The sequence below is a fragment of the Pithys albifrons genome, chromosome 1 (assembly GCF_047495875.1).
Source record: "Pithys albifrons albifrons isolate INPA30051 chromosome 1, PitAlb_v1, whole genome shotgun sequence".
NCBI classification, from domain to species: Eukaryota; Metazoa; Chordata; class Aves; order Passeriformes; family Thamnophilidae; genus Pithys; species Pithys albifrons.
This window is the reverse complement of record NC_092458.1, coordinates 33,611,295-33,634,849: the sequence shown is the minus strand read 5'-3', so window position 1 is coordinate 33,634,849 and position 23,555 is coordinate 33,611,295. Positions and strand designations below refer to the sequence as shown.

Sequence of the window (23,555 nt, the reverse complement as noted above, 5' to 3'; positions counted from 1 at the left end):
GGTCACCAAGGCCATGGGTTTAATCCCTGGTAGAGGCCATTCATTTAAGAGTTGGACTTGATGATCCTTGTGGGTCCCTTCCAATTCAGAATACTCTGACTATCTGTGACACAGGTGAAGAGCACCTTGGACTTGCCTTTTCAACCTCCATTTCTAAATTGTTTCATGGCTGAAGGACTCTTCTCTGTGCACATGGAGGTCTAAGTGCCACCAACTGGAGTGGGAACAGGACTCACAGGGGCCCAGGTATCCACACATGTTGCTTGAATGTGTATGTCTGTGTGAACACTTGCAAATATTAAAATGAACCTTCTGTAAAATAGGATAAGAACATTGGCAGCCAGCCATCAAAGCCAGACATCAAAGCAGCCTGGCCAGGCTACTGGAGGGGCCAGTGAGTCCAAGGTAGCTGCTGGAAAATGCGTAGGATTTGGGCCTTAAAAAGCCAAGAATTCCCAAACCAACATGCAGACCACTGGCACTCCATAACATGTACTACAGGACTACCAGATCCTGTTAGGCAGCAAAATTCAGTCTTCCCTACCCTAAATTTGATGGATGTTGAAGTGTATTAAGGTAGAGAAGACCGACACCAATCCATTAGCTTCAAGTGACAGAGGGCATAGGAAAAGGCAGTAGACAGGTGGCATCGAGTTTTATTAACATGCAACTGTAAACCATATTCTTCAACCACTCCCATTATTTTTTTTCAACACAAGTTTTATTGCTGTTGCTTATTTCAAAGGTTATTTGCCATTATCAGTTTACCTGAGTGGGTGTTTCTAATATTAATTCAAGACAAAACAGGAGTTAAAGGGGTAGTTAACAGGCACATAAAGCATTACATTACAGTGCACATTCAAGTCACTGCACATGGAGCACAGTCAGCATTTTAATCTGAGCATTGCCAGAGCTTTACTCCCATTATCCATGGGGAAATACAAAAGAATTTAAGGCACATGTGACCTGCTGTTTCAAGTAACAGTGAGGCTAGAGAGATCATGCTGAGAGCTTGTCTTTGGTTGCTGTTCCTTGACTTATTTCTTTCATGATATAAAATTGAAATGCAGTATAAAAATACATCTTGTCACAGGGTCCAGTAGTTCTAAGCCTAATTTCAGTATTCTAATGTTATAATAGTTGAGATTGAGGTACATTAAGAGTGCAAATTCTGCTCGAGTTTCTTCAGGATACCACATACAGTACAAGAGAGAGACTACTCTTTTACTATTGCTTCCCAGGAGAGGCTGCATTGAAAGTTAACAGTTTTTCTTAATGTCTCCCATAAGACATATTATCCAGAGGTGTTATTACTGCTACCTGGATTCCTCTTACTGCAGGGAGAGTGAATGGGATTTCATAATTTAAAAACACTCCTTGAATACAGCTTCTACATTTTAGAATCTGCTTCAGCTTTCTTTTCATGGTCATCTTGATCCTTTTTGTCTTCCTTTTCTTCCTCATCAAACTGGGCTTCAATTGCATTTGGATCAACATAGGTATAAAAACTAGCCATGATAGCAAAAATGACACAAACTACCAACAGCAAAGCAGCAAACAGCACATACTCTGCCCACTGTAAAAAAGAAAAAAATCATAATTTATTCACCAGTATTCATTTCTCAAGAGTATTGCACCATTATTTAAGTGTTTGCAAGAAGTGAACTCAGAATGTGAAACTGAGCATGCATAACAATTATCACATGGCTTACAGGACTAAGTATTAGATAGATAAAACAATACATAGCAAAGCAACTGAGAATTGAGGCTCTTCCAGCAGTTCTGTCTTCACTGAAAAGATAAAAGTTCTCTGAAAAGGTCTACAATATCCCCTTTCTGGAGGAAGCAGGAATTGAATGAAAGACTGAAGAGGAAACTCAGCACCTCCCTTTACTCTAAAACAGGCTGGTAGTGATTCTGCTTCTACTTAGGTCAGCAATTAAGAGTTTCTACGGACCACAAATGTGGGCAGAGATCAAGACCAGAAAATCTGGTTTCGAAGTACCATCTCCACCTGAAAAGCCTAAACATCTCCATTTCATGCTCTTTCCAGTTAATTTAGCTGAAACTGAGACTAACAAACCTGTTTCAGAAGCAGGATCTTCCCTCTCTCTGATAGATTTTTTGATTCATTAGGGAGTGCCACTAATAGTCTTGTACAAGTGTTCTTTACCAGGAGAACCACAACTTCCATGTCTCAAAGAAAGAGGTTTGAAACCAATGGAACCAAAAGAAGGGATACAGCAGGACTGTGGTAAGCAGGTGAAGGCTTATTAACAATTAACAAAATTTTGATAGGTTTCAATTCAGCTCAGCAGTTCACAGACTTTCTACACAATGAAAAGAAATTTATTGCACAGATGCTAAAAACTACTGCTTGCAAGCAAAGAGACTGAAAGCAATAGTTAAGGATAGCAAATAACAGATAAGAGAGGTAGAAGGAGTTGTTAAAAGTTTAATATACAAAAATGTTGAGGCAATGCCGGGGAAAAGTCCAAGAGAAATTTTAGAAGGGCTCCAGAAGGCAAATCACCAGCCTGTTGTCACAGCCTTCAAAACTAGTTTTAACCTAAATAGGTTTTAAAGATTAATAACTTCTTTATTTATATACTCTAATGAGATTATTCAGTCAAGAAGTAGTTCTACCACTCTTGTAGCTAACACTAACTTCTCATATTCCAGTTATAAATGCAAATCCACCATAACACTGATGTTCAAAAGTTGTGGTTAAGGGTTATCTGCCATGACTCTCCCCTGGATTGGAACTGCTTTCTCACAGTGCAATATCACACATATTGCTTGTGTCCTTACCTGCTTGCTGAGTTGGGATGCTCCAGCTACAATAAGGACAATTATGTTACCAACAGCCACAGTCAGCAGCCATCCTGCCTGCAGCACTGACTTCATGTTAGATGGGGCCTGTGGAAGACAGACATATATGTTTCAGACCAACACTGCTCTGACTTATTTTCTGATGTTTACTGCCACCTTTACCATGTAAAACGCTGCCTCTCTGCAGGGGGGAAGAGGATTTCTTGGTTTGGTTGATTTTGGCGCTGGTTGGGGGCATTTTTGTGTTTGTTTGTTTTGTTTTTAAATTAAAAATTGCTAGAGAACTAAACAGATCCAGAGAAGATTTGAGGAGGAAGAGATCACTAGTGCACTAACTGTAACACCTTTAGCTTTAAACACATTGAGTAACTAACAGGCATATTTTACACCTTCAAAACACATGGTACAACTGAAATGAAGAAACCTCACGCATCATCATCTAGCAAGCCACATCTTAAAATGTCCCCCTTGCTGCAGTTTCCAGACTCAGAATTAAGGGAAGAAATGCACACAGCTAATAAACTGAAGTCAGAAGATAAAGGGATTAAATAATTGAACTGCTGCTATAAGCTGTGTAGAGTAAATTGGTGTGAAGATTAGGTGTCAGTACTTCATTTTATATTTGAGTATCCTCCAGTTTGGTTTTACAGCAGCAGTACAGTTCCACTCACTTTCAATGGGAAGTCACATATGAAAAGGAAATTTGGGGGTCAAGTCTTCAAATTATAAATTCAGCATAGCTTCATGTAAAACACTGAATCCTAATGAAACAAGGCCAACTTGCCTCAGCCTATAGAGTCCTGATACAGACCCCTAAAGGATATAGCTGATAATAGCAACAGTACACAACCTCCACTTAAAAACAACAGATCACAGATCTTAATTTTTATCAGGATTCTTAACACAAAAACAGCAAAGCTTACCTGTGAGTATGAAAACTCCAGCCCAGTGACAGAGAAGACTACTTCTCCACATGTAAGAAGAAAATACTGAGGAATCTGCCATAACATATGGACTGTACTGGGTGCAACATCTTCAAAATATGTTATGTTAAGGCGGCTTTTAGTACACTGGAAATTAAAATAGCATGTTAGGAACAGAAATATAAAGTCTGCACACTAAAGACACTCTAAGCAGTGGTACAATCATATCCAAAGTTCTGGGTAAACAAATATTGCCTATGAAGAGCTGCACACCTAGTTATAAAGTATAGGTATTTTACAGCAGACTTCATGCAAATCCATAGTGTCTAATAGGGTTAAAGATTTAAGGCCATTAGTGATGAACATGAGTTCTTGCATTATGTCATGATCATACCCATCATTCTTCTTCTAGTTAAAGATGGCTTTATGTTCTGCTTAATACACCAGAATTACATCATATATACAATTAGGGGCAAGAGGGGTAATTCTAGAAGTGTTTTTTTAATTAACGTATCAACGCAGAAAGTAATTCCATATTATCCATTAAACAACATTGCCAACTCACCCCATCAAGTGAAATGGTGTAGGCACTGCCAAATCCAAATTCCTTTGTAAGTACTGAACAATAGGAGTAAGATGATATTTGACTTTTAATGATATATCCCCTAAAAACAAAAACATAGTTCAGACCATAGATATAGTCAATTGTGTGTATTATCTATCTGAAAGAAATTCTATCCCCTTTTCCCAAGACAGGTATGTCCAAGAGATTAAATTAGAGTAAACGTTTAAATTAGACAAGTATGTCCAAGAGTTAAATTAGGGTAAATGCTTACAAGTGTCCTCCTGGAACAATGGTGTAATTACTGGCAGTAAGACGAGGTACTACTTGAATATTCTCATCATCCATAGAAACGTTGACGGTAGGAGCATAAGCATTTATGAACCTTTAAAATGCAAGAGTGATTAAATACTATATAAAATATATGTAAGTCAAAGAATAGAGGCTCTACTTTTAATGATATACTGGTAGCACAACAAATATCAAGTCTTCCCATTTAATTTTTTTTCCTGTCAGTTAAGATTTTTGAAAGAACTCTAAATATCTTAAAGTGTGAGTAATACAAAAAGCATGCTAGACTTCCATCAGCCCACTGCCTTCTTAAGAGAACACCAAAACCATGCTGGTACTACAATCAGTAGAAAATGCATCTGCAAATGTGAGATTTAGGGAAAAAAAAAGGCAGAGAAGGAAAATAATAGTTCTCATCCAACATTAAAAAGGAGGTATAGACATGTAATCTGTGCTGTTCATCCAAGAAAAAAGTCTAGGCAATGGAATGAAATCCACACTTCTGATTTTAACTAAATGAAACCCAAAGCAGATGTGCAAGATAGCTTAAAAGAGTCACGCTTCTGAAGTTCTTACACCCCCTAAACATCAAGTGAAGTGTCCAGCAAGAGGCAAGACCCTAAAGGATAGAAAACTGTTAAGCGAGAGTCCACCTAAAGACAGGTTGAAGACACAGTCACACTACTGTCAAAATTTAGAAGCAAAACAAACTCTACCTGACAAGGTTATTTCCTTCTTCTGGTTTTGATGTAACATTGTCCAACATCTGGTGGAAGAGACCATTATCAAAATACTTCATTGGCATCAGTGAACAGCTTAAATATGCACTATTACGTAGAAGTGGGAATTTAACAGAGGCTTCAGAGAAAGACGCCAGACCTTTTCCTGTAGGATCCTACTAGGATACATGTTTACTATAAAACTCTCTTTGACCACACATCTAAGTCTTGGTGAAAGGGTAATTGTCAAGGTAAATAGTAAGTTGGTAATTTTTTTAAATTTTCTTTTAAAACTACATCTTGGCCTGCTCTCTACAGCTCATCAGTGTTACTGGTAGAGCAGAGACAGAAAATGAGTCAAAAGAAAAAGCTATCCAGAGCTTGTCCTCTCAGCACACACTCCACATAGACAGCTATCAAAACATTAATGTATATTTTAAGAATTAAACAGACTTACCAAATTATGAGGCATGGTTAGCCCAAGCGGCTGAAATGCGAAAGTGTAACGTTTCCCCCCTTGCAGGTCCTTCAAAGATTGATTGTGATTTACAGTTCCAGAAACTACATTTAATGATTGCAGCTCAGACGTCTTAAATGTCATGTAGCCCGTCTGCAAAGACAAACAAATTGCTATGAACTTCTGTGCAACTGCAAATTGTCCACAATTTTGAGGGAATGTTATGGACTCAGGGGTGTCAGATGTTTACACATGTGTTACTTCTGAAGTGCCAGTGATGATGAGCATCCCCTAACTTTCATTTTTAGTAGGTTTTTCTACATCAACCATTAATTACATTTGATCATTATTTTTGATTAATTTCATTTGTTACACAAGCTTCAAAGTTACGTAGGCTTTCCACAAGCATTATGGAATAGCTGTTATATTTTCCAATATATTTATTGCTCCAGACAAGTCAGGCTTACCACAACCACCACTAAAATTATGTTTAGCTACAGAGGTAGGACAAGATAAAATGCAGCATTTTCCAAATAGCAACACCTCCTAAAGTATGCAAAGGCAGGATTCATCTTTATGGTTTCAGCATAACAGATGTGACATGTTTTCAATTTTCTAAACACATTTAATCAATATAAAATACTTAAACCATTAATAGAGACATTAGTGTAGTACTAAAATAAGCCTTCTGTTTTACAGGATTATAAAAAGCAATTTATAATCCATATGTGGATTATAAAATGTCTGTAATAGGGAGTAGAGCATTTTATGCCCTTCATTTTCAGGTATGAACTATGGTTATATCAATTCCTTGTCTCTATGCAGTTTGGGTGCCCTTATCTTCTCCTCACACCTCTATTCTGTGTGAGGCAAATTTGGAGGAGGATGGAGTAGGATTTCTCCTCTTACATGGAAACAGGACTGTAGGCTATCAGAGATCACACTCTAACATCCCTTATCAAAAACATCCATCAGCTCCACTACATTTTGCTGTCAATAGACTATCAATGCTGTGCTGAATTAGAACCTGAAAAGGTTCTTTAGTAGCAAAATCTGAAGCTTAACGTGTGATGCAGCTACACAAAAAGCTTCCTGTTGAGGTTAGCCATCCCTCATAGTGACTCACTATAGTGACCAGTGACTCACTAGAGCTGAATGGACTTTCACTGAAAGAAAGGGCATTCTTGCTGTTAAAAAATGGAACCTTCTTAACAAGAGTGAAGTTTTCAAGTAGTTTGAAGTCACTGTTAAGTTTATTGACGTTTCTTGGAAAAAACCCTCCACTCTTGTCAAACTAGTAGCACTTCAAATATTGACATAGTTACCATTTCTTCATTCAGTGTGTTTTCAGCAACAATTCATTCCACAATACAAAAAAAATTCAGTTAAAATTACTAGAAGAAAAAATACCAACTAGAAAACAAACAATTTTGAACCATTAGTTAAGAATGACTTTGACTTAGTCCATTAGAATTTTTTTTAACTTACTGTTTCTTATCTGTCCTTACTTACCGCATCCATAGATGCTACATCCACCTTCTGAAGTTGAGGGTGAAACTGAACTGTTGCAGGAAAATAACCTAGATTCATTAACCTAATTTGGGTTTGCCCAGCTCCAGGGAAAACTGGATAAGTTTTCTAAGAGACAGAAAAAAAATAAAATCAGTGCTCTAAGTCATATGGAAAAATTACTATAATTACTGAGATCTTTATTATTTCTTGTTGAACATTAGCATTTGCCTTATGAACTACACTTGTCCGAGGGATGCCACACAAATAACAGGTTTTGTCACTAGTCTCACAAGTGGCCTTAGGAAAGAGGTCTCTCATCTACAACAATGTCTCCACGGCCAGATATGGTTCTTTGATCACACCCTGCAGCATGTTGCCACTACCAGGGCCACTCTGCAGTTCAAGCTATGAGTTTTGCCCACATCCTTTGCCTGTCTGGGTTTGAGAGTTCCTTTGTACCATGTTCTGACTTATTCTCCCCCAGCGCTGGTGCTGCTGAACCAGAGAAGCACAGATAGGCACTGCTCGGTGGGACAGCCCAGAGAAACAGAACTTCTGGAGACTCTACTTGCCACCAGATCTAACAGTAAATTAAATAGCTTCTGCTCTTGGAGAGCAGCATGAACTGCAAGAGTTATGTCTGTTTCAATTCTGCCTCACCCCTTTCTCCCTTCCCTTACTTTTGTCTGCTTCAATCTCTTTTGGTACATCACACACAAAAGCCCCCACAGGTCCACCTTTGCCTTCCTTGCAGGAGATTCTCATGCAACAACCTGGGAAATTGCCAGTGTTGATGAAGCTGCTGCCCAATGCCAGTGTGTCTGTACACATGCACAGCTCTGGCCCTCTGAACAAGGCATTTGGGAAGACAGCCTGCTACACCAGCTGAAGGCCAGATCCTTTACTGCCATCTTCAAGAGGCAGAGTTGAACGTACAGCCTGTCTCACTGCTGGGACCAGGCATTAAGGAGAGAATTCCTCATTCCTAACTAAAGCTATTAGTTGCCCAGAGAAGCTGTGGATGCCCCATCCCTGTATGTGTTCAAGGACTGGCTAGATGGGTCTGAGCAACCTGGTCTAGTTGAAGACATCCCTGCCTGTGGCAGGGGGTTGGGACTCAGTGATCTTTAAGGTCCCTTCCAACTCAAACCATTCTATGATTCTATTTAAGATTTCAGCCCCTTCCTTTGATACTGCACAAGGACAGGCAGCCATCTCTATTACCTATTCAGACCTTGGGGTGCCATTAACGGATCACTCCCAGAGGTGTTGTCAATGTTCCAGCAACAGGGGAAACCTTCATCTGGTTCAGGCATGGCACCTCCCTTTGGAGCAAGGAAGGTTAAGCAAGATGAATTCTGCCTTAAACAGGTTTCATCTTTGCTCATGCTGTGATGATGCTTCCCAGACTGTCACACTTCATCTCCAGTCTAAATACCAGAAGGGATCAAACACACAAAGCAGTGCCCAGTAGGTCAAGCAAGTGTCTGGTTTTCAGCTTTTAGTCTCAGTTTAAAGACAGAGGTTGCCTTTAATGTGTGATTTATATTAATAGCACTGAAATGTTTTGCAGAATAATGTTCATTGCTAGTTAATTTTATTATGCCAATCACAGTATTGTAATATACTTTTATTTTCCCTCTCTTTACTTCTGTGCTCATATGCTTCCTTCCAAATTTATGAGTCTTGGGTCATGTTCGCCTTAAACACACTTTGTTCTGTATTAACAACTAAATATTAATAAGTAAATACTCCTGTGTGGCTGAACTTACATCTATTTGCACTTGCACAATGGCAGCAGCAACAAAAGCCATAGAGGCAAGGAACATACCAACAGTCATCTTCTTCAGGGGCCTAGTACAACAACAAAAGACATGCGAGTTTTAAAGAAGTGTTAATTCAAAGCTTCAGCAGTGTATTTTCTTTCCACAGTGGGAAACTCAAATGGCCACAACTACCAGTTTACCACCATTTGAAGGGCTGATGTTATTACAGAAAGTGTTCTGCTTAGCCAGGTACCTCTCACTTTGTTGTTACAGAATCAGGAAACACATCTTTCCTGTAGCATCTTAATATAACCTGTTCCTCTGCACCTGCTGGGCTCAAGTATTGACAGAATATAGTTACTAGATTTCTGAAAAAGTCTGTTCTGCAGGAAGAAAAAAACCTGATCCAATACAGTTGTCAGCATTACAACAAAGAAACAGGAACATATGCTTTTAAAAAGAGAGTAACAACTTCTGTCCATACTACTATGTTTAAATAAAATGGAACAAAAAAGAATCAGGGAAATCTGTTGAATTAGGAGACATCTACTGATATTCAGTTAAGCTGTAAGGGTAAATTTAAAGTACTTATTTATGGCATCATTTGTCCAATGCAGAGTTTTCACAAATGAATGACAGTATTTCCAGCACAGCACACACCCTGGATTTTTCATAACTGTATGGAAAAATAGCATTAAATCTTTAATCTGTGAAAATTCTTTTAAGAACTGTATTCTCTTCTGCCTCACCAAGCTCTTCTGTGAGTGCTAGCTACTTCAATACCAACATGAAAAATAATGTGTAGTGCACTCTGAAGCTCCACCTAGAAGTATCCAGTGAGGCAGACTCCTCACTGGGGCTGAAAAGGAAACACATCTTGTGTCTTAGACAGTTTTAAGCCCAAAACATGACGCATGCTAGGCATACATGTTGTATTTCTACTCCATATTCTTCAGGAGGGAGAAGGGGTAGACACAGGGGGATGTGGAAAATAGTAAAGAGCATCTCTCCTGCAATCAAAAGATTTTGTCCGTAACTGGAAAATATTGTTACTTCTAGTCTGTGATGCCTCTACATATCACTTGCAGTATTCTGTATTTTTTTATATATCTTAATTTCCTTTAAATATTAACCCATTTAAAAGACACTAGTATTTTCTCCTTAGCTGAATGCTGCTCTTGTTACATTAGCACTGGAAGAGCCATTTAAAAAAACCTTCAAAACAAGCCTCTGCTGAAGTCGGGTAATTACATCAACTTACGTAAAACTGATCTTGCATTTCTTGATTAAAGGATAGACCACAGAATCTACAATTGGGACCACTATAACAATCAGGATTGGATTCACAATCTGTTGAAGATGAACATAAAAAGATGAAAGAATTAAGTTTTTTTCCAAGTACTTTTTTTTAAAAAGGGGCAATATGTAAATAAACTTTCAAAAGTATTTAAAAATGGCAGATAAAAGAATAAGTGTACCTGCATTTGGTCTGGTTTGATTACAAGAGGCCCCTGGTGAAGAAAAAATAAACAGTTTTTAATATTATGACAATAAGTGGTTAGAAAGGTGTTAATCAACAATAAAAAAAGAATAAAAAGTAACCTACTTTTAAACCCCATTCATTGCTGTGGCTTGCAGTGTCCATCTTGACCCCTTAATAAAAGAAGAGTAAATTAGATAGCACAATAACTCAATCTTTCAAAGTTCCTTTTGAATTGTTTTCGTAAGTAAAGTGTTGGGAAAGACATGCAATAAAACAAAAAAGTACAACTAGCTTCCTATGGAATATTCTTACTCTGCAATGTAAACATTTGAACCAAGTGATCCTCATGGCCCATTTAATTTCATTTACTTGCTTTGTGAAATAGAGTGGAGAATAATTTAGATGCAGAAATTAGCTGGTGAGATGGCAGGGACATCCTGTGCCCAGCACTGCTGTCTTCTGTGCATTAAAGCCACCCAGGCGCCTGTGTGCCATCTGCCTGAGCAGCCCACACCTCCAATACATCCATCCCTCCTTCACACAGCCCAGCAGTGAGCAGACAAGCCAGGGCTCAACCTGCCATGAGCTCTCTGCCCCAAAAACCTGCCCATAGCTGGGTCAAGTGGGGCTGACTTTCAGCCTGAGCCCAGGGTGAGACAAGAACACGTATTACTCCATCTGTGGTGTGAGCATTTAACCACCTGCAACATACCACTTGTCTCAGAGAGGAGTTACTACTCATGTAATGAGTATTTAGCTCTGAATTTCATGGCAGAACTGCCTGATTGTAACAGCTCATACAGGCAGTTACAGTTCACAGGTAATGAAGCAGTGGGGTATAGGGAATCTGGACTAAACCTCCTACCATCTGCCTTGGATAAAGCTTTCAACTCCTCTCAGACATCACCCTAAATTCATACTGCAATGCACAACCACGAAAAATGCTTTCAGGAGTCTTGAGCACTCACTCCACCAGGTAAATGAGAATTATGAGCTTATACTTCTGCTTGAAGAACCCTTGATGTTTGTACAGACTGGGAATGAGATGCTGGAAAGCAGTGCTGTGGAAAGGGACCTGGGGGTCCTGGTCTATGGCAAGCTGAATATGAGTCAGTAGTGCCCTGGCAGCCAGGAGGGCCAACAGCATCCTGGGGGGCACCAGGCACAGCATCGCGAGCCGGTCAAGGGAGGGGATTGTCCCACTCTGCTCTGCACTGTGTCAGGGGAGGTTTAGGTTCGATATTAAGAAAAGGTTCTTGACCCAGAGGGTGGCTGGGCACTGTAACAGGCTCCCCAGGGAAGTGGTCACAGCACCAAGCCTGACTCTGGGCGTAAAGCTCGACGGCGCGTGCCATGTGCAGGTCCGGGAAAATGCCACTTTTCAGCCCAGAATTCCAGATGGACGAAGATTCGCTTTCTGTCCTGGCACCTTTTCCCTGGCAGGATTGTTCCTTTTCTAGGGTTAATGGGGCCCCATCATTGGCACCTGAGAGCCAAAGGTTTGGGAAGGGAAGGTTTGGGAAGGGAAGGTTTGGGAAGGGAAGGTTTGGGAAGGGAAGAAGGGAAGAAGGGAAGAAGGGAAGAAGGGAAGAAGGGAAGAAGGGAAGAAGGGAAGAAGGGAAGAAGGGAAGAAGGGAAGAAGGGAAGAAGGGAAGAAGGGAAGAAGGGAAGAAGGGAAGAAGGGAAGAAGGGAAGGGAAGGTGTGGGAAGGGAAGGGAATGGAAGGTTTGGGAAGGTTTGGGAAGGTTTGGGAAAGTTTGGGAAAGTTTGGGAAGGTTTGGGAAGGGAAGGGAATTTCCCCCAAATTTCCCCCGTATTTGTGCCCCCCACTCGTGTTCCCCGCTCTGGGGGCGGGGGTCATCCCCCCGTGTTCTCCCCCCCGTGTCGCCCCCCCATGCCCCCTCCTGGCGCTGCCGAAGCCTCAAATCAAAGCGGCGTCAGGAACTAAAGTGGCTCCAAATGAAGAAAAATGGAGCCTGGGCCAGAACGCGGTGGCTCCGAGACCCCCCCGGGACCCCCGCGGGGAGCTTGGGAGGCACCTGGGGGGGCTGCGGCCACGGCACCGGGACCCCTTGAACCCCCCAAGACGCCCCTGGACCCACTGAAACCCCCTGAACCCCCCAAGTCCCGCCTGAACTCCCCGAAACACCCCGGACCCCCCCGAACCCTCCTGGACCATCTTGGACACCCCTTGGACCACCCTGAACCCCCTTGAAGCCCCCCGGAACCCTCCTGGACCCCCCTGAACCCACAGAAATGCCCTTGACCCTCCTGGACCCCCCTGGACCCCCTTCTGGATCCTCCTGAACCCCCCTTGGACCCCCCTGGACCCCCTTGGACCCTTCTGGACACTCCTTGGACCCCCCTGAACCCTCCTGGAGCCCCTGAAACCCCCTTGGACTCCCCTGGATCCTTCTGGACACTCCTGAACCCCCCTGGACCCTCCTGGGATCCCCCTGGACCCCCCTGGACCACCCTGGATCCTCCTGGGACTCCCCTGGACCACCCTGGACCCTCTTTGACCCCCTTGGACCGCCTTGAACCCCACTGGACCCTACTGGACCCCCCTGCACTCCCCTTGGAACCCCCCTGAAACCCTCCTGGACCCCCCTGAACCCTCCTGGACTCCCCTTGAATCCCCCTGGACACCCCAAAAATGCCTGGACCACAGTGGGGGAGCATTTTGGGGGGTCTTTGGGGGGCTGTGGTGGCACTGAAACCCCCAGGGTGGTTTGTGGAATCTTTGGGGGGTCTTTGAGGGCTTCAGCAGCAACACCGAGACCACTGAGGGGTCTTTGAGGGCTTTGGCTGCAGCACCGAGACCACTGAGGGGTTTGGGAGATCTGCAAAACCCTTTGCAACCTTCCCCAAAGCCCAGACACAACAAGAGGCTGAAGGAGCCCAGGAGAGGCCAGAGCAGCAGGGAAGGACCCACCCTATGACCCCTAATCCAAATAGCAAGAACAGCTCCCGACATAACTTTTATTACTACAAGTATGTGACAATGACTATAGGAGTTGCATAGTTGTGATAACTAGGGTACATCAAATTGCAGAGATACGTAACTACAGTGCTTGCTTTAAACAAGAAAAGGGAAGGGCATAACTATAATCTGTTACAAGCTGAATGTTCTGTGAGGTATTATGAGGTATTATGACCAAACTCTTCTACTGAACACAGGGGACAAGATGCAATCTATGCATTTACACGTACCCCTGTTACAGGACTGAGGCTACAGAAGGCATCTCTTTACTCATGAACTCTTCCAAGTCCACATGGGGATCATCAAGGTCTAGGCAAAGAAACTTTTCTACAACAGACTTGCATTTTTCCATCCGAACTCCTCTTAAAGGATCATGAAGACGTTTGATAGGTTTTCCGTTGCGAATCAGTTCTGATACTTCTATTCCTCTTTCTAGAATTTTGGCTGGCATTCCTGCTAATGCAGCAATGTTGGCAGCATGACTAACAGTGGACATGCCCTGTTTGATCTGATAGAAAAATATCAGTTCATCTCCATCCTGGTGGGTGTCCATGGTCAGGCACTCCAGAAGAGGTGTGTCAGGCAGGAGGTCTAGCTGCATTAAACTGTGAAAATTAGTGGAGACATAGACCTGTGGACACTGTGTTCCTTGTCTGAGCCAGTACCTCAGGACAGCAGCCAGAAGAGCCAGGCCATCCAGTGTGTTGGCCCCTTTACCAAACTCATCAATAAGTACCAGGGACCTCTCTGTAGCATTGTTTACGGCCTTGGCAGTCTGGTTAAGATCAATCATGAAAGTGGAGAGCCCTACAGAAACTGATTCCCTACTGTGGATTCTTGTGTAAATCCCATCAATTAGTCCAATCTCTGCCTCCACTGCAGGGACATAACTGCCGATTAGAGCCATGAATACTATAAGACCTACTTGCTTTAAGTAAACACTCTTTCCAGATGAGTTGGGCCCTGTGATGATCTTTATTCGTCTGGTAGTATCACCACTGTTCACAGGATTGGCTACAAAAGTCTTTGCACATAGTTCCATGAGTGGATGTCTTCCACCCTTGATGTGGAAGCCCTGGCGATGCATGAAGCGAGGTCGGCAGTAGGCGTTCTCCCGGGCCATTGCTGCCAAAGCTAGGAGCACATCCAGATGTGCAGTGTACTCAATCACACTGTTAAGTACTTCAGACTTCTCCAAGATTTTTGTCTGTAGCTGGTGCATGATAAGTGTTTCCTGGTCTCTGATCTCACAATACAAGTCACCCAGCAGGCTGTCTAGTTCCTTAGTCCGAGCACTTCTGTAGTGCAGCTTATCATCTGACAAGAACATGAAGTCCAAGCCTTCAATTATGAAGTCACTCTCATTCACCATATCTGGTAGCCGTGGAATGGAGAGAAGGAACCCAATCAAAGGCATGTAGGTTACACAACAGGAAGGAATATCATTGTCCAAACACTCCAGTTCTTGTTGTGCCACTCCTGTAAGGAAGTCTGGCAGTCCCATCAGCTTTCGTCTCTTCTCATCGACACTGGCATCTATATTGGGTCTAATAGTGAAGTGGTCCTCTGAGATGCTGCCTTCAAAGTCTACCACTTTGCTGATTAGATTAGCAATGTAGTGCAGATCATCAGTGAAGACACGTGAAATAATCTGAAAAAGTTCAATATTGTTGGGCAGAGAGCGACACGTGTTTCTAAGGCACACTGCATTGTATGCTGTCTTATAGAGTGCTTGCCAGTCACTAACTTTTGTGTTGGAAAGAGTCATTCTTTTTAGAATAAGAGACACATTTTTAATATTCTTGAGGCAGTTTTGAAGAGTGAGGACTGTTTCATGGTTCTGAGCCATGACGAAGAAGTTGATAACATCCAGCCGTTTGTTCAGCTCCGTCAAGTTCCTGGTAGGTCGTGTGAGCCACAATTTCAAAAGTTTTTCTCCCCATTTCAATCTGCAACGGTTTAAAATTCCATATAAGCTAAATCCTTCTTTTAGTCCACTGGACATCTTGTACACAGAAGGATGGATATCACTTCTAAATATCTGCAGGGCACTGTAAGTGTCTTGGTCCATATTCACAGTATCTGTCAGCAAAAATTTTTTAATGGCCAAAATAGGAACTGCTATACTGCTGTCTTCGAACTCAACTCCAACCCTTCTCCTGTCTAGAAACTTAAGGAGGCCCCCTAAGGTTTGTACCATGAGTGGACTCTCAAAAGGGATGATTGAGGACAAGTAAAGAATTTTCTCTGTTGCAGTCATATGAGATGGGATAAATGGAAATTGCCTAGATAGGATCCGTTGCTTGCTGACTTCTAGACCAAAATCTACATTAGGAAACAGGACAATTTCTGGTTTCCCAGTGTCTTTATCACCAGCAGTAGCTTTTAGGTTGGTCAGGAATTTTGCAATATTCTGGTTCTGTTTTGCACTGGTCACTATGGATTGAGGATTAAGTTCCCCAATCACTGTTTGCAGTAGTTTGAGCTCTTCATTATCAGGTATCTCAGGCATGAAGTAGACTGTGCAATCCGCTGTATCATAATAAGTAATTGCCAGCTGCCCTGCATACCACAAAATAGACATGTGTGTCTCAGATTCCTCTTCTTCCTCTTGTTCAGGGCCAAGCGGTGCTATCGAGGTGTGGCTCATGGCTGACGTGGCACTCATTTTGTTGGTGAGAGAGGATTTTATTCCCAACTCATCCTAAAGGTCCTGAGAAGTAAACTGTAATTGACCTCCTTGGGGACCCCAGAGACCCCCAGAGGACCCCCCCAGGGACTCCACAGGGACCCCCAGAGACCCCAGAGATTCCCAGAAACTCCCAGGGACACCCAGGGACCCCCCAGGGACCCCCCAGGACGCTACAGAGATCTCCCAGAGAACCCCCAGTTTCCCCCAGAGACCCCCCAGAGGCTGTCAGAGACCCCCAGACACCCCAGGGACCCCCCTAGACCTCCAGACACCCCCCAGGGACTCCCAGACGCCCCCACGGACCCCCAGGGCCCCCCCAGAGACCCCCCCAGAGACCCCCCCAGAGACCCCCCCAGAGACCCCCCCAGAGACCCCCCCAGAGAGCCCACTGGGACTCCCCAGGGACCCCCAGAGACTCCCCATAGATCACCAGGGACTGCCCAAGGACCCCCGCAGACCCCCAGAGACTCCCAGGGGCCCACAGAAACTCCCAGAGATCCCTCAGGGACCCGCAGAGACCCCTCAGGGACCCGCAGAGACTTCCGGACACCCCAGAGACTCCCAGAAACCCTCAGAGACACCCCAGGGGCCTCCAGAAAGCCCCAGAGACCCCCCAGAGACCCCCCAGGGACCACCAGGGACCCCCCAGAGATTCTCAGAGACCTCCAGGGACTCCCAGACACCCGCCGAGACCCCCAGGGACCCCCAGAGACCCTCCATAGATCACCAGGGACCGCCCAAGGACCCCCACAGACCCCCAGAGATCCCCAGAGACTCCCAGGGGCCCCCAGAAACTCCCAGAGACCCCTCAGGGACCCGCAGAGACCTCTGAGGGACCACCAGAGACTCCCAGACACCCGCCAGGAACCCTCAGATGCCCCCAGATACCCCCAGAGATCCCCAGAGACCCCCAGACCCCTCCAGGGACCCCCAGACACCCCCAGAGACCCGCAGGGACCCCCAGGGACCCCCCAGAGACTCTCAGAGACCTCCAGGGACTCCCAGACACACGCCGAGACCCCCCAGGGACCCCCAGAGACCCCCAGACACCCGCCAGGGACCCTCAGATGCCCCCAGAGACCCCCAGAGATCCCCAGGGACCCCCAGACACCCCCAGAGACCCCCAGAGACCCCCAGAGACCCCCAGAGACCCTCCAGAGACCCTCCAGAGACCCCCCCCCTGTGACCCCCAAGAACTCCCCTGGGGATCTCCTGGGACCCCCCAGAAACCCCCAGACACCCCCAGAGACTCCCAGAGACCCCCCCAGGGACCCTCAGACACCCCCAGAGACTCTCAGAGATCCCCCAGGGACCCACAGGAACCCCTCAAAGCTCAAAGTTCAAGATACTCTCAGGCACATGACATGACTCTTGGGGATGATCCTGTACAGGGCTAAGGGGTGAACTCAATCCTTGTGGGTCCCTTGCAATTCAGCATATTCTGTGATTCTGTATTTATAACAAGAATGACTAAGTGAGTGATTAAGCTGACTGGTATCCAGATCATTTAAGCCCTGATTTTCCACATTGTTTGCACTAGAGCCCTAAATTTCATCTCACAACTGACAACAGAAGAAATATTAGAACTAAGAAAGCTTTAAAGTACTGTTTCACTCTGAGTCCTAGGCTGATACAAGATTTGGAGAGGCCTCAGTCACGGAATCAGTCTTGGGCATGCTCAGATAAACAGATTCCCCTGACTACAGAACACCCTGTAGTAGCATGACTCAGTAACTACCCTTCTGCATTAAAACCAGATTAAACAACTTGTTTTTCCACCCTCCCATAAGCACCTTTTACATATGGTGATCTCAGAGTACATAGAGTGATATTGTACAGCTCTAATTACCAAGCCAAACAGTTTCTACTTTACCTGCTGGTCAAAAAGTGCCCAGAACATGGGGAGAGGGATGTAAAGGAAAAGCACCTTCAACACCATCTTAGTCTGAGCAATCAGTCATTTCTGCAGCAAATGACAATGGCACAAGAGGAATTGTTTAAAAAAAAGAAAAGAAAAAGAAAAAAAAAGGGAAAAAGGGAGAATTGCGGACTGCTAGTCACAGCAGAGCAACGGGCAAAGACCTGTCATGTAATGTTTACCTACATACTGAACTTTGCATATTGTGGGTACTTCTGACAATTTCTGTTCAAATAGTACAAAATCAGACAAGGGATGTGGGAAGGGTGGTATGGAAGGTGATACTGATAATCAGGGATACCTGGGCCTCCTTGCCTGTACACTCATGGCAGCATGAGATTGAGTACTTAGTGCTGTGTTATTTTCCTAGGAAGGAGGCATTTGAATGACAGGCAACTGAGGAATTTCACATATGAACAAAGCTTAGAGGCAAAGGAAAAATAAAAGTGACAGTCAAAGGTTTGTGCTCCGTTGACAACAGGGCAAAGCAGATAGGAGGCAAGCAACATGGCTGGGGACTATGGAATACAAGACTTTGAGAGTCATGGTAAGAAACCGCACTGAGGCCAGAGGGGATGCCGTGTTTAGCCACTTAAACTGAAATTTCGAACCATAACTTGGCAGTTTCATTCCAAGTATTATGGCCCTCTGCATTAACCATGACAGGCAACACTATTCCCATTTTTCCTCTCTGCAGTCATTAAATCAGCATTGAAGGCAGTTTACCAAGACCAACAAAAAATTGAGAAAGACAATGCTTGCTATTTTTCTAACTGGAAAACATACAAGTGTTTGTATTTGTTTAGCGAGGGAAAGTCTTTTTTTCATATCCCTTGAATTTCCCTGGACAGCCTATTATTACACAGAGCATTGACTCACACAGCTCTACTTACTCCCACAAGAGCTGGGGTGATAACCTCTAGTCCCAGGGGAGCACTGAGATTCGGCCAGATCATTAGCAGATCATCAGACTGAAACTCCAAAATTATTTGCCCAGTGCTTGAGGCAATGGATCAGAGCAGACAGAGAGAAGCTGAGGGTCAAGCACTGTTATGGCAGAGGAGGTTCACACAGTACTTACATCATACTTCTCACTCGCCCAGTCCAGCCAGTGCTCTCTCTTGGGGAACTTCTTGCTGCGATGCCGAAACCGGTTTTTGATGGCAAACTGAGGAGAGACAGAATTGCGTAATGACAGTAACCCTCACACCCTGGCACGCAAGCGACCAAATACAGTCCCCAAGAACTCAGCAAATTTTCTGCATGGAATAACATGCAAAGCTGAGCTGGACCTAAGGAGCAGAACTCTGAGCAATGGCCAAAGTCACCCATAGACATTTGGTTTTGACAGTGCTTACAAGATAAGCAATGGGCTGAACTGTAACAAGCTGGCAGGGCTGCATGGAGAATGAAGAAACCCATAAATGAAAAAATCCCCTGCTTTCCAAGTTGATGCACTGCAAAATCTACTGCAAATCTACTCATGAAGATTCCATTCCCTTCCTTGCAGACTCACACTGAGGTGTAACTCCCAACTTCCTTAATGCAGTGGGGATCAATATACCTCTGCATTGCAAATAACATTCTTTTAATAAGCAATAAGTATTTGCTGATAACATGTACTGGTAGCTCTGCTCTTGACTCAGGCCAAGGCATGTTTGTCTCCTATTACAGGGCTGCATAAAGGTGCACAAACGTACAAGGAATGATATCCAGAAGCTGGGATAAACTTTTACATATCACTGACATCTTACTTTGTTTTCTTTATGTATAAATTCACACACAAATCAAGACATACTTTAAAAAAGTGCAGTCTAAACCTGGAGATATCAGAAACTAAAATTAAAAAGGTAAAAAAAACCCCAAGCCCAAACATTAGAATCTTTTCTCATTTTCTTGGTTTGAGCTGACAAAATGCCAACTGCCCAATACAGACTCAAAGCTAAACCCATACCACTCATATTATGACAGATTTCTGATCGAGGGAAGTCTATGGAACAGTTGTAAGAATTGCTGCCAGAGACTTTTGGAATAAAAGCAGTACTTACTCCAATGCATTTGCAAACTTGAAGCATTACGTTTCCTTCAGGTTTAACTTTCTTGTACATTTTACTTCCAATTACGAACACAACTACAATATTCAAACAGAAGCCAAAGGCAACTCAATTATATTAAACTAGTGGCAAAAAAATGCTATGGAAACTGTAACAGTCAAGGAGTTAGATTAGGGTGGGAATAACCCTCCTAAATAAGGAATGAAAATGCCTATTCTCATGCTATTATACAGTAAAATAAGTCAAATTAATACCAGCAGATGGCTGCTATTTAAGACAAAAACCTAAATCTGGAAACTCTTCAGGCAAGTCCTCAATGGCAAGTTAGCTTGATTGAGGGATGGTCAAAACCAGGACTGCTCTGGACCTTGGCTCTGGCCTTGCTGTATGGGCTCCTTTTCAGGAGTTCAGGATGCTGCAGCTGACATGATGCAGGGACACATGAGGCTCTGCCTGAACTTCAGGACTCACCAAGGTGTCCTCTGCACTCATGCCCAGGCCCATTCCTCAGCCTCACCCTCACACATGTAAGGCAGGACACAGGCAAACCCCCACAGACATCATCTAACATGGGTTGGGCGCACAGGCAAGGTGGGGGCTGCGGTAGCTGGGTGGGCTCCCAGTCAGGACCATGAAGGATACTGTGGTACATAATGGCACCCACCCAGTTTCTTGGTCTTTGTGCTGCAGCAGTCAAGCTCAGGCAGCAACCTGTAGCATAGCTAGTAAAAATGCAGGTGTTTGAGAAATAATGACATGGGATTTCTTCAGTGCAGGGACAACTGCCTTATACAGTTTGCATTCCTGGACTAGAGATAACTTCCAAACCACACATTTCTGAGAATTTTCACACTACATTTAAAAGATCTATTTATATAATCCAGTAGTCCAAGAAATACTGACAGTAGTTTATAGAATATAGAGAATTCAAAGGTATATTCATGCCTCTCCCTAGCACCATCAGTCTCTCCTGGTAAATCAGTAAAAGTGAGTGTATCAGATTAATCCCACCCACAAAAAAATATTAAGTCAAAAATTGCAGAAATAAACAGGTATTAGTAGAAATCAGTGTCTGGAGATCTCTATCACTTTTTCATTATTCTGAAATCATTATCATCTAAACACTGAAGCAGCAAGATGGCAACAGATGCACTTACTCAAGGCGACAGCCATGAGGATAGCAGGAACTCCAAAAGCCAGTGGGTAACATCGCTGTTTGGTATGAATGCCACACTCCGTAGCTGAAGTGCAAAGTAACAGATTAAAGTCCCAGTCAGTGCTGCTGATGTTTTACATACAGTTTCTGTACTTCACATTCATTATTAACACATAGGGGAACAAACCCCTCTGCTGACATTCACAGAGTGGGTGGTCAGCAACCAACTTATATTTTTCAACCCTTTTTTGATAGTGAAAGGTATTACAGAATGGTTGAGGTTGGCAGGGACCTCTGGAAGTCATCTGGTCCAAGCACGCTACTCAGCCAGGGTTACCTGGAACTAGTTGCCTAGGACCATGTCCAGATGCCTTCTGAATATTTTCGAGGAGATAGACTCCATAACCCCTCTGGGCAGTCTGTCCTGGTACTTGGTCACCCTCACAGTGAAAAAATGCTTCCTGATGTTCTGAAGGAATCTCCTGTGTTTCAGTTTGTGTCCATTGCCTCTTGACCTGATGCCAGACCCCACTGAGAAAAGCCCGGCTCCATCCTCTTCATTCTTTCACTTCAGGTATTCATACTTGGACAAAATCCCCCCTTAGCTTTCTCTTCTCCAGGCCAAACAATCTGATGTGTCTCAGTATCTCCTCACAGAAAATTTACATCTAGTTTTATACTGAGACATGAAGAATCATATTGGAAGGGTCAAATGCATGGCCTTAGTAAGAAGGACCGAGGTTACACAGTCTTAGGGTAAGTTCATACACAAATATGATAATAACTAAGTGTAGCTTATTGAAAAAGAACATCACAACACCAGTCCTCTCCCTTTCCCTGGCATTAGTCAGTGATTTGGCTTCATAGACTTCATGCACAAATCTGAAATGTTACTCAGAGTGGAAACATAACTACTAACTGAAAAATAAAAGACTAAAAAAACCCCTATTATAATCTTCACCATACTTCTTTTAGGAAGAGAATTGGGAAGTTTGTTTGGGAAAAAAGAATGCTAGCTTGGAGTTAATTAATGTCTTGATTTAGTTGTATTAGCCTTTTGGTTAAATCTTTACAGGACTCAACAGTTTGTCACTTCCCCTGAATTAGTGATTTTTTTTTCCCCAAGGTAGTTTTCACCCTCTGTCTTTTTGTTTAGGGTCATGCTATTCTCTACAAGCAGAAGAGAAAATAACTTTCTTGTTCAACCGTATTAAAAGTTATTTACTTTGTCACATAGACAAATATGCATGTATTGAGGCTTCTGTACTTAGCAGGGGCACACTTCAGAATAGCCTTAAATCCAGAGGAGGGCTCTCTCCCCACTTCCCTTCCCAGCCAACAATACATCTCTATCTAGTGTGATGGTTTTAAAGGTATTGGAAGAACTGACACATTTGTCCCTTCAGAGAATTAAAACATGCATTAGGTATACAAGTTGTTAGCTCCAGCATTACTCTTCAGATCTAGTATTTTTGATCCTGAAGGCAATACAGCCCTCAGACTGCCTGGTTTTAGACAGTACCTCGCCTATGGGAAGTTGAATGTGAACTATTTACTAGGTAACTCCAGTGAGTCAGAGAACAGAACTTTAATTTAGACCTAACTAGACTGCAATCCAATGCTCAACCTTTTCTGATGTTTAACTCTTATAAACAAATGTGTGGCCTTACCTCTGAGATTTGGGGTGACTATAGTAGATATGAGACTTCCACAATTAATGGCCAAATAAAAGATAGAGAAGAAGGTACTTCTCTGTTCTTCCTACAGTAAAAACAGAAACATATTCAGAAAAGCTTGGCCAGAACCACATTGAGGAGCCTAGATTGTTAAATCAGCAACTCTGTTTTTTCAGTTCAAGACAAATAGATAACTACCTCCTTCTTCAGCTACTCAGGAAACACTACAGTAACACACAAGTCTAAATATATACACTGCTAGAGTAATATAATAGTAAAATGTTACTTAGAGTATCTGTATAACTGAAAATCCAAAAGACACTGTTACCTGACCATCTTCAAACTGATCTCCACCAAATGCTGATACACAAGGTTTGATCCCACCAGTACCAAGTGCAATGAGGATCAAGCCAATCATGGACAGTGCACTGGAACAAAAGAGAAAAAGAGTAACTCTTTTCTCTCTTAAAGCATACACAATAGACTGACTGAAAGACAGTTGAAATTTAAGTAGCATAAATTTAAGGTGTA

General features: G+C 43.2%; 1 protein-coding gene across 5 annotated transcripts in view; it reads right to left on the bottom strand.

The window, feature by feature from the left end:
* Nucleotides 1–638: 638 nt before the first annotated feature.
* The window catches only part of LOC139668905 (mutS protein homolog 5-like), a 31,815-nt gene continuing 8,898 nt past the window's right edge, over nucleotides 639–23,555 (bottom strand). The window contains exons 1-13 of one of the 5 annotated variants that reach the window (XM_071549088.1): nucleotides 18,094–18,183; nucleotides 10,669–10,715; nucleotides 10,541–10,573; nucleotides 10,324–10,412; nucleotides 9,069–9,150; nucleotides 7,297–7,422; nucleotides 5,785–5,937; nucleotides 5,325–5,374; nucleotides 4,592–4,702; nucleotides 4,321–4,420; nucleotides 3,756–3,902; nucleotides 2,812–2,919; nucleotides 639–1,576 (exon numbers count right to left, since the gene is read on the bottom strand). In XM_071549088.1, coding sequence (XP_071405189.1) covers nucleotides 1,391–1,576; nucleotides 2,812–2,919; nucleotides 3,756–3,902; nucleotides 4,321–4,420; nucleotides 4,592–4,702; nucleotides 5,325–5,374; nucleotides 5,785–5,937; nucleotides 7,297–7,422; nucleotides 9,069–9,150; nucleotides 10,324–10,412; nucleotides 10,541–10,573; nucleotides 10,669–10,707 — 1,224 coding nt within the window. In that variant the 5' untranslated portion in view covers nucleotides 10,708–10,715; nucleotides 18,094–18,183 and the 3' untranslated portion in view covers nucleotides 639–1,390. Of the gene's footprint in view, nucleotides 1,577–2,811; nucleotides 2,920–3,755; nucleotides 3,903–4,320; nucleotides 4,421–4,591; nucleotides 4,703–5,324; nucleotides 5,375–5,784; nucleotides 5,938–7,296; nucleotides 7,423–9,068; nucleotides 9,151–10,323; nucleotides 10,413–10,540; nucleotides 10,574–10,668; nucleotides 10,716–13,513; nucleotides 16,242–17,468; nucleotides 17,670–18,093; nucleotides 18,184–19,219; nucleotides 19,307–20,186; nucleotides 20,270–21,349; nucleotides 21,434–23,018; nucleotides 23,110–23,352; nucleotides 23,453–23,555 lie in introns of those variants that run through there. The other 4 variants (XR_011697146.1, XM_071549059.1, XM_071549069.1 and 1 more) reach the window with 4 other exon arrangements.